A 10,580-nucleotide genomic window follows, 5' to 3' on the forward strand; every position below is an offset into this window, starting at 1 on the left:
TCAGGACCAGGTCCTGTATTCAGAGTGACTATAGGACTGGTTTCAGGACCAGGTCCTGTATTCAGAGTAACTATAGGACTGGTTCCAGGACCAGGTCCTGTATTTAGAGTGACTGAAGAACCTGTTTCAGGACCAGGTCCTGTATTCAGAGTGACTATGGGACTCGTTTCAGGACCAGGTCCTGTATTTAGAGTGACTATAGGACAAGTTCCAGGACCAGGTCCTGTATTCAGAGTGACTATAGGACTGGTTTCAGAACCAGGTCCTGTAGTCAGAGTAACTATAGGACTGGTTCCAGGACCAGGTCCTGTATTCAGAGTGACTATAGGACTAGTTCCAGGACCAGGTCCTGTATTTAGAGTGACTGAAGAACCCGTTTCAGGTCCAGGTCCTGTATTTAGAGTGACTAGAGAACCCGTTTCAGGTCCAGGTCCTGTATTCTGAGTGACTATAGGACTGGTTTCAGGACCAGGTCCTGTATTCAGAGTGACTATAGGACTGGTTTCAGGACCAGGTCCTGTATTTAGAGTGACTATAGGACTGGTTTCAAGACTAGGTCCTGTATTTAGAGTGACTATGGGACTGGTTCCAGATCCAGGTCCTGTATTCAGAGTGACTATAGGACTGGTTTCAGGACCAGGTCCTGTATTTATAGTGACTATAGGACTGGTTTCAGGACCAGGTCCTGTATTTACAGTGACTATAGGACTGGTTCCAGATCCAGGTCCTGTATTCAGAGTGACTATAGGACTGGTTTCAGGACCAGGTCCTGTATTTACAGTGACTATAGGACTGGTTTCAAGACCAGGTCCTGTATTTAGAGTGACTATGGGACTGGTTCCAGATCCAGGTCCTGTATTTACAGTGACTATAGGACTGGTTCCAGGACCAGGTCCTGTATTTACAGTGACTATAGGACTGGTTTTAGGTCCAGATCCTGTATTTAGAGTGACTAGAGAACCCGTTTCAGGACCAAGTGCTGTATTGAGAGTGACTATAGGACTAGTCCAGGTCCTGTATTCAGAGTGACTATAAGCCTAGTTGCAGGTCCTGGTCCTGTATTCAGAGTGACTATAGGACTGGTTTCAAGACTAGGTCCTGTATTTAGAGTGACTATGGGACTGGTTCCAGATCCAGGTCCTGTATTTAGAGTGACTTTGGGACTGGTTCCAGGTCCTGGTCCTGTATTTAGAGTGACTATGGGACTGGTTGCAGGTCCTGGTCCTGTATTTAGAGTGACTATGGGACTGGTTCCAGGTCCTGGTCCTGTATTCAGAGTGACTGAAGAACCCGTTCAGGACCAGGTCCTGACTTGTGTCTGTGTCTCGCCCTGCAGAAAAACTCGCTCAGGCCAAAGAGGAGAACCTGGACATGCACCAAGTCCTGGACCAGACCCTGCTGGAGCTCAACAACCTGTAGAGACCTGATGTCCAGGTGTGATCAGAGACCAGCTGAGACCTGAAACCTGAAATGTTTGAACCTGAAGTTCTGATCAATAAAAATTATTATTTGAAAATGTTTAATTCATGAGTCATCAGATCTCAACTCTTAAATATGTATCAGAGGAAACATAGTGTACAGTAAGTTATCACCCCCCTACACACACACACACACATGTTTTGATTGATGTTTTTTGGGGGGAGTAGCTCAGTCTGTAGGGACTTGGGTTGGGAACCGGAGGGTCACAGGCTCAAGTCCCAGTGCGGACCAGATCTGGAAGTCTGTCTGTTATGGAGAGGTGCCAGGGCACTGCTGAGGCTCCCATGAGCAAGGCACTGAACCCTCAAATGCTCTGGTTCACTCCCTGCTTGTCATGTGACAGCTCCTGTTTGTCTATATAAATAACAGGGATTAATAAAGGATGCATACTTTAATATAAATATATTTCTATACATAAACTTCTTAATATATAAAAACGTTTTTTAAATGATGACCTGTTCGGTGTTCAGTGTTTTATTTTGGAGGCAAAAACCCGATCCTCACATCCTGTTTGTTGATGATGGGGGGGGGGGGGGGGGGGGGGGGGGGGCAGGAGTAGGCGGGGACATACTGGAAAACATAACTCAGGGGTGGGTAGAACATACAGCGTCATAGAGGAGTCCTGTGATTGGTCGGTAATGTTTGACACGCAGAGTTTCAGGCCAATCAGCGCTCAGTATGAGGGCCCTGCTTGTTCTGTAGATGTGTAAACTGTCAGAGTAAAAGCAGAGTCCAGTCTGAGCTGTCTGAAGCCCATCCACATGCTGTGAGATCACGTCACTGTGACGCAGCGCCGCAGCTTGTAACCTTACTCCAGATGCTACTGACGGGAAGTGGGCGGGGCTTCTGCAGAACACTGACGGGACGGCTGTTAGCTGTTAGCTAATACTTGTTTAGCCTTTTTAAACTGTAAATAACATGTTGTTAATGTAACAGACGAGGTGAACACAGACAGGTGAACACAGACAGGTGAACACAGACAGGTGAACACAGGTGAGTGCTAACAGTTAGCTTCTTACTGAGGAAACAACAACATGGCGTTAGCACGAAGGAGCTAACGGTGCAGCTAATAAACAGACTGTTTTATAGAAATATAAATGATTGTTTTATTAAATATATTAACTCGTATAAAGTAAATATCTGCTGCTGTTCATTAACATCAAGTCTAAAAGCAGAAGGAGGTGGTGACGCAGTCTGTTATGGTAATGAGCTTTAAGAAGTTCTAAAAGGTTTATTATAATATATTATTATATAATATATTATATATTATATTATATAATATTATATTATATAATATAATATATATAATATAATATAATATATATTATATTATATTATATAATATAATATATAATATAGTATTATATAATATAATATATATTATATTATATAATATATATTATATTATATAATATAATATTATATAATATAATATATAATATAGTATTATATAATATAATATATATTATATTATATAATATATATTATAGCTCCTTGTATGACAGGTCAGAGGAGAGGGGAGTGTATGTTAAAGGTGTGTGTAATGATGTGTGTTTGCAGGTTCTTCTTCATGGATTCTGTCAGGAAGTTGCTGTTAGTCGCTCTGATGCTCGCTGCACGAGCCGGTCAGTACCTTTAACCTTTGACCTCATTTTCACCTTTCATATGTTTTTCTTATGATTATTGTTATTGTAAACTTTGATATCATGCTAATAATGGTGATACCTGTTACCATGGCAACAAACTAGGGCTGTTTAGATGAATTTAATCCCCCTAACACCCTAGTTAGGGAGTGTGTCACAGACTGATGCATTCTGGGGTTTGTAGTCCCTGCTCATGGTTTGTGGTCTCTCTGTAGACGGTCTGAACCACCTGGTGACCTTCCCTCAGCCCCCCGTGGTCGAGCTGGGATCCAACTTCACGGCCACGTGTGTGGTCATCAACACGACAGAGGTCACAGCGGACGACCTCTACTGGAACCTGTCAGGAACTACATTACCCAGAGAGCTCTATTCCAAGATAAACAGCACCGCCCTCAGCGTGACCTTCACCATCACGTCAGAAAGACAAGAGTGGCTCCTCTGTCAGTGCGGGAAAACATCGCCTGACGTCGTCCTCAACCAAGGTCGTTTCATGCATGGCATCATGCTGGTCAAAGGATGTACGTAACCACGACCATCAAAACACGAGAAACTGACTCTAACCATTCACCAATAACCACGACCATCAAAACACGAGAAACTGACTAACCATTCATCAATAACCACGACCATCAAAACACGAGAAACTGACTAACCATTCATCAATAACCACGACCATCAAAACACGAGAAACTGACTCTAACCGTTCATCAATAACCACGACCATCAAAACACGAGAAACTGACTCTAACCGTTCATCAATAACCACGACCATCAAAACACGAGAAACTGACTCTAACCATTCACCAATAACCACGACCATCAAAACACGAGAAACTGACTCTAACCATTCACCAATAACCACGACCATCAAAACACGAGAAACTGACTCTAACCATTCACCAATAACCACGACCATCAAAACACGAGAAACTGACTCTAACCATTCATCAATAACCACGACCATCAAAACACGAGAAACTGACTCTAACCATTCACCAATAACCACGACCATCAAAACACGAGAAACTGACTAACCATTCATCAATAACCACGACCATCAAAACACGAGAAACTGACTCTAACCATTCACCAATAACCACGACCATCAAAACACGAGAAACTGACTCTAACCATTCACCAATAACCACGACCATCAAAACACGAGAAACTGACTCTAACCATTCACCAATAACCACGACCATCAAAACACGAGAAACTGACTCTAACCATTCACCAATAACCACGACCATCAAAACACGAGAAACTGACTCTAACCATTCACCAATAACCACGACCATCAAAACACGAGAAACTGACTCTAACCATTCACCAATAACCACGACCATCAAAACACGAGAAACTGACTCTAACCATTCATCAATAACCACGACCATCAAAACACGAGAAACTGACTCTAACCATTCACCAATAACCACGACCATCAAAACACGAGAAACTGACTCTAACCATTCATCAATAACCACGACCATCAAAACACGAGAAACTGACTCTAACCATTCACCAATAACCACGACCATCAAAACACGAGAAACTGACTCTAACCATTCACCAATAACCACGACCATCAAAACACGAGAAACTGACTCTAACCATTCATCAATAACCACGACCATCAAAACACGAGAAACTGACTCTAACCATTCACCAATAACCACGACCATCAAAACACGAGAAACTGACTCTAACCATTCACCAATAACCACGACCATCAAAACACGAGAAACTGACTCTAACCATTCATCAATAAGATTCAAGATTTGTATTTGTCACATGCTCATACAGATGTGCAGTGAAATGTAAGGACTGTTCCGCAAGGCCATGCAATAAACACCCAAATTACTAATACACATAAATACAGTAAAATAGAATATAATCTAAAAAATAAAAAAATAATTATTTGAATGTACAAAATATTAAATATAAAATAATGTAAACAGTGTAAAGTATCCAGGGTGTCAAAGTGCAATGTGCAGATTGGAATGTGTGGTGTGTGTGCATCATGTAGTCACAGTTCTGTTTTGTTTTTAACTGAGGAGAGTGGAGTTAACAGTCCGGACAGCCGGAGGAAAGAAGCTCTTCCTGAGTCTTTCTGTGTTCGCCTTGATGTGTCGAAGGCGCCTGCCAGAGGGTAGCCATGTAAACAGTCCGTTACCTGGGTGGTAGGGATCACTCATGATCCTCTTTGCCCTGGCTGTGCTCCTCCTTGTGAAGATGTCCTGGATGGTGGGGAGTGTTGTACCCATGGTACGCTCTGCTGACTTCAGCACCCTCTGCAGGGCTCTTCGGTCACACCCAGTGCTGTTCCCGTACCACTGGGTGATGTTTCCAGTCAGCACACTCTCCACCGCTCCGGAATAAAAAGTCTTCAGGACCTTCACAGAGACTTTGAATTTCCTCAGCTGTCTGAGGTGATAGAGGCGCTGCCTCGCCCTCTTCACCTGACTGTCTATGTGGGTTGTCCATGTTAAATCCTCAGAGATGTGCACCCCCAGGTACTTGAAGCTGCACACCCTGTCCACCAGCGTCCCATCAATTCTCAGTGGGGTATAATCCCTCTGCTGTCCTCTCCTGAAGTCCACAATCAGCTCCTTGGTTTTGCTGACGTTCAGGAGCAGGTTGTTGTCCTGGCACCACTGTGACAGGTTTCCAACCTCCCCTGTATACGTCTCCTCAGAAAGTGAAACAGAAAGCTTCCACACTCGTTTATTGTTCATGCTGAGAGATATTTGTAGGACTCTACTTGTGTTATGGTGTGATCATGGATGACCACTGGTCTCATTAGTTTTGTTTGTGTTGAGGAGGAGATGGTGTTGTTGATGTTTGAATGAGTCGGTTTGCAGGATGGCCGTGTCATCTGAAGATATCCTGCGAGTTGTTCCTGCAGCTCCCGTTTCTGAGCGCACCTGAATGCATCTCTCATTGTCTGAGCTCCCCTGAATGCAGCATGCTAACAGTGCATCCCCTGAGTAACGGCAGAGAGAGAGAGACATGCCCAGAAAAGTCTGAAGACAACTAAGCAGACTACTTTATTTTCTGATTCAGTTCAATTCAATTTTATTTGTATAGCGTCAACTCATAACAAGTGTTATCTCAAGACACTTTACAAAAAGCAGGTAAAATACCTTACTCTTTGTCTGTTAACATTACAAAAGAGCAGGTAAAAAGACCTTACTTATTGCTATATTACAAAGACCCGGCCTATCCATCATGAGCACTTTAGCAAAGCAGCAAAAGTTACAGTGGTAAGAAAAAACTGCCTTATTAAAAGGCAGAAATCTTCGGCAGGATCCCCGGCTCATGATGAAACAGCCTTCACAGGCCTAGACTGCGCCGGGCTTGTAAAGGGATAGGGGGAGAGTTCTGGCAGGCCGTCAACCAATGGTCTTGAGGAGTTTAAGAGAGCTCAAGAGCTCCCAGGAAAGTAGATGGTTAGTGACTGAGATTTACAGATAGATACATGCAGTAATATGATGTACTGTATATGCACAGAGAGAGAGAGAGAGAGAGAGAGGAGCTCAAGGTGCCAGTTCCCCCGGTAGTCTAAGCCTATAGCAGCATAACTAAGAGCTGGTCTACACCAGCACCGGCCCTAACTATAAGATTTATCAAAAAGGAAAGTTTTAAGTCTATTCTTAAAAATACAGACTGTGTCTGCGTCCTGGACCCCGGCTGGAAGGCGGTTCCAGAGGAGAGGAGCCCGATAACTGAAGGCTTTACCTCCCATAGTACACTTAGAGACTGTAGGTACCACCAGCAGGCCTGCACTCCGGGACCGCAACGCTCTCGAGGGACAGTACGGCACTAGTAGCTCCTTAAGATAAGATGGTGCCTGGCCATTTAGAGCTTTGTAGGTGAGAAGAAGGATCTTGAATTCTATTCTAGACTGTATAGGGAGCCAGTGCAGAGAAGCCAAGACAAGAGTAATGTGGTCCCATTTCCTGGTTCTGGTCAGTACACGAGCTGCAGCGTTCTGGACTAGTTGAAGAGTCTTTAGAGACTTGCCAGAGCACCCTGACAAAAGAGAATTACAATAATACAATCTGGAGGTAACAAATGCATGAACTAGTTTTTCTGCATCATTTTGCGACAGGATATTCCTGATCTTGGATATATTACGAAGGTGAAAATAGGCTGTTCTTGAAATTTGCTTGATGCGAGAGCTAAAGGAGATATCTTGATCAAATAGAACTCCTAGATTCCTAACAGTGGTGCTAGATGCCAGGCTGATGTCATTAAGGACAGTCAAATCACTAGAAAAAGTCTCTCTGAGGTTCTTAGGGCCTAGCACAATAACTTCAGTCTTGTCTGAGTTAATTAGCAAAACATTTCTGGTCATCCAGGTCCTAACGTCCTTAAGGCACGTTTCTAGCTTACATAACTGACTGGTGCCATCGGGCTTCATTGATACATAAAGCTGAGTATCATCTGCATAACAATGAAACTGTATGGAGTGTTTCCTCATAATATTTCCCAGAGGAAGCATATATAATGTAAAGAGAATTGGTCCAAGCACTGAACCTTGTGGGACTCCATGGCAAACTTTAGTGTGCATAGAGGACTCATCATTAACATGTACAAACTGAGATCGGTCTGATAAGTAGGATTCAAACCAACTTAAAGCAGTCCCTGTAATTCCAAGCAAATGCTCCAGTCTGTACAACAGGATCTGATGGTCAATGGTGTCAAAAGCAGCACTAAGATCTAACAGGACGAGCACAGAGAGAAGTCCCCTGTCTGAAGCTAGAAGTAGATCGTTTGTAACTCTAACTAGTGCAGTCTCAGTGCTATGGTGGACTCTAAATCCTGACTGAAACTCCTCAAATAAACTGATGTCACGGAGAAAGTCACACAGCTGATTAGCTACCACCTTCTCCAGGATCTTCGAGATAAAAGGAAGGTTGGATATAGGCCTATAGTTAGCTAGAGTTCCTGAATCTAGAGTAGGCTTTTTAAGTAGAGGTTTGATTACCGCTACTTTAAATGCCTGTGGTACATAGCCTGCCAGTAGAGACATATTGATCATATCTAATATAGAGGTGCTAACTAAGGGAAAGACCTCCTTAAACAGCTTGGTTGGGATTGGGTCTAAAAGACAGGTTGACGGTTTCGACGCAGAAAAAATGGAATATAGCTCTGAAAGGTCGATTGGAGAAAAACAGTCGAGACTAATATCTGGTCCTGGAACTGTCTCTGCCGTATCAGACGTATCTGCACCAAGTAAGGGCAGGAGGTTACTAATTTTGTCTCTGATATCTAGAATTTTGTTGTTGAAAAAGCTCAGGAAGTCATTACTGCTGAGGGCTAAAGGAATACAAGGCTCAATGGAGCCATGACTCTCTGTCAGCCTGGCTACAGTGCTGGAAAGGTATCTAGGATTGCTTTTGTTTTCCTCGATTAGAGAGGAGTAGTAGGCAGCTCGAGCGTAACGTAGAGCCTTCATATATTTTCTATGACTATCCTGCCAGAATAAACGAGATTCTACCGTTTTGGTCGAGCGCCATATTCTTTCAAAATTCTGCGACGATTGTTTTAGAGTACGGGTTTCTGAGTTGAACCATGGAGCTATTCTCTGCCGCTTGACAACCTTCTGTTTCAGGGGAGCAATCGAATCAAGAGTAACTCTCAGTGAATCCACTGCACTATCAACAGACTGATCTAGCTGAGAGGGACTAAAGCTATCATAAGAGTTTCCAACTGGGTTGAAACACGGCACTGAATCAAAAGCAGCTGAAATAGCTTCCTTAAATCTAGCCACAGCACTATCCGACAAACTTCTAGAGAGCACACCTCTTCCAAGCAGAGGTAATTCTGGCAGGACAAAGTCGAATGTAATAAGATAATGGTCTGATAGAAGAGGATTTCTAGGAAAACTGTAAGGTTATGGATTTCAATGCCATAAGCTAAAACAAGATCCAGGGTGTGGTTGAAACGATGAGTAGGTTCGTTTACACCCTGGGTGAAACCAATAGAGTCTAATAATGACATGAAAGCTGTGCTAAGGCTATCATTATCAACATCCACATGGATATTGAAGTCACCTACAACAATTATTCTATCACTGCTAAGGACTAAATCTGATAAAAAATTCTGCAAATTCAGTTAGAAACTCAGAATATGGGCCAGGAGGGCGGTAAACTACAACAACTAGAACTGGCTGAAAGGTTCTTGAGACTGGATGTGAAAGACTAAGAACAAGTCTTTCAAAAGAAGAAAAATTCAGCTTTGGTCGAGGGTTAACTAGAAGACCAGAATTTAAAATAGCTGCTACTCCACCACCTCGTCCGGTGTCTCGAGGTATATGAGTACAGAAATGACTGGGAGGAGTGGATTCATTTAAACTAACATATTCATCTCGACACAGCCAGGTTTCAGTCAAACAAAGGAAATCAATATGCTGATCTGATATCAGATCATTCACTAAAAGAGATTTGGATGCTAAGGACCTAATGTTCAAAAGTCCGCAGTGAGATACCCTAATGAGATTTTGACGATTTACGCCGTTTGGATGACTTATAAAAACGGGTCTGGACCGGGGGACAGACACAGTACCTATAGTATAACTATAGTTAGATTCAGAATTACAGCTATAGTGACTGGGAGACAGATCTAAGGGAGGCGCTGAGAAGCATGTAAGACTGCAGCTCTGCCTCCTGGTCTGAACTCTGTTGTTGTTGTCAAGGTTTTGGACTAATAACCTCTGCTATGTTTCTAGATAATAGAGCTGCACCGTCCAAAGTGGGATGGATGCCGTCTCTAGCTAGCAGACCAGGTTTTCCCCAAAAAGACTGCCAGTTATCTATGAAGCCCACATCGTGTGCTGGACACCACCTCGACAGCCAGCGGTTGAGTGATGACATGCGGCTATACATGTCATCACTGGTCTGATTTGGGAGGGGTCCAGAGAACACTACGGAGTCCGACATCGTCTTAGTACACATCAACTCCACATTAACCTTAGTGACTTCCGACTGGCGTCATCGGGAGTCATTAGTGCCGACATGAATTACGATTGTATCAAATCTACCTTTAGTCTTTGTCAGCAACTTTAAATGAGATGTGATGCCGCCCGCTCTGGCCGGTGTGTCGCTGAGTGGGGAAAATTTGTTTAACCGTGGGAACCGTGTGCTTCGATTTTCGACCATGCTTCCCTCGGACAGTAACCCAGCCACCGCCTCCCGGCTGCTCGGGAGCTACCGGGGGGAAGCCAAGCTATGTCGGCCCGCACCGGCTACAGGTGGCTGGCTAACTACTGCTGCATACGATGACTCTGACTCAATGGTGCGGAGCCGTCTCTCTAACTCAGACACCCTCGCCTCCAAAGCTAAAAATAAACTACATTTCTTACATGTATCATTATCACTAAAGGAGGACGAGGAGTAACTTAACATCTGACACGTAGAGCAGGAGAGAGCAGGAGAGGGAGAGACAGATAAAGAA

At 43.6% G+C, this 10,580-nt stretch overlaps 2 protein-coding genes across 3 annotated transcripts in view; both read left to right on the top strand.

Annotated features, from left to right (window-relative positions):
* tpm2 (tropomyosin 2 (beta)) overlaps positions 1 to 1,523 on the top strand; it is a 35,165-nt gene extending 33,642 nt beyond the window's left edge. Inside the window, exon 9 of the mRNA XM_065965555.1 lies at positions 1,337 to 1,523. Coding sequence (XP_065821627.1) covers positions 1,337 to 1,419 — 83 coding nt within the window. The 3' untranslated portion in view covers positions 1,420 to 1,523. The remainder of the gene's footprint in view (positions 1 to 1,336) is intronic.
* A 784-nt stretch (positions 1,524 to 2,307) lies between these two features.
* LOC109998944 (interleukin-6 receptor subunit beta) overlaps positions 2,308 to 10,580 on the top strand; it is a 23,376-nt gene continuing 15,103 nt past the window's right edge. For both annotated transcript variants that reach the window (XM_065965524.1, XM_065965525.1), the window contains exons 1-3: positions 2,308 to 2,472; positions 3,040 to 3,104; positions 3,338 to 3,640. In XM_065965524.1, coding sequence (XP_065821596.1) covers positions 3,050 to 3,104; positions 3,338 to 3,640 — 358 coding nt within the window. In that variant the 5' untranslated portion in view covers positions 2,308 to 2,472; positions 3,040 to 3,049. The remainder of the gene's footprint in view (positions 2,473 to 3,039; positions 3,105 to 3,337; positions 3,641 to 10,580) is intronic.

The sequence above is a fragment of the Labrus bergylta genome, chromosome 17 (assembly GCF_963930695.1).
Source record: "Labrus bergylta chromosome 17, fLabBer1.1, whole genome shotgun sequence".
NCBI classification, from domain to species: domain Eukaryota; kingdom Metazoa; phylum Chordata; class Actinopteri; order Labriformes; family Labridae; genus Labrus; species Labrus bergylta.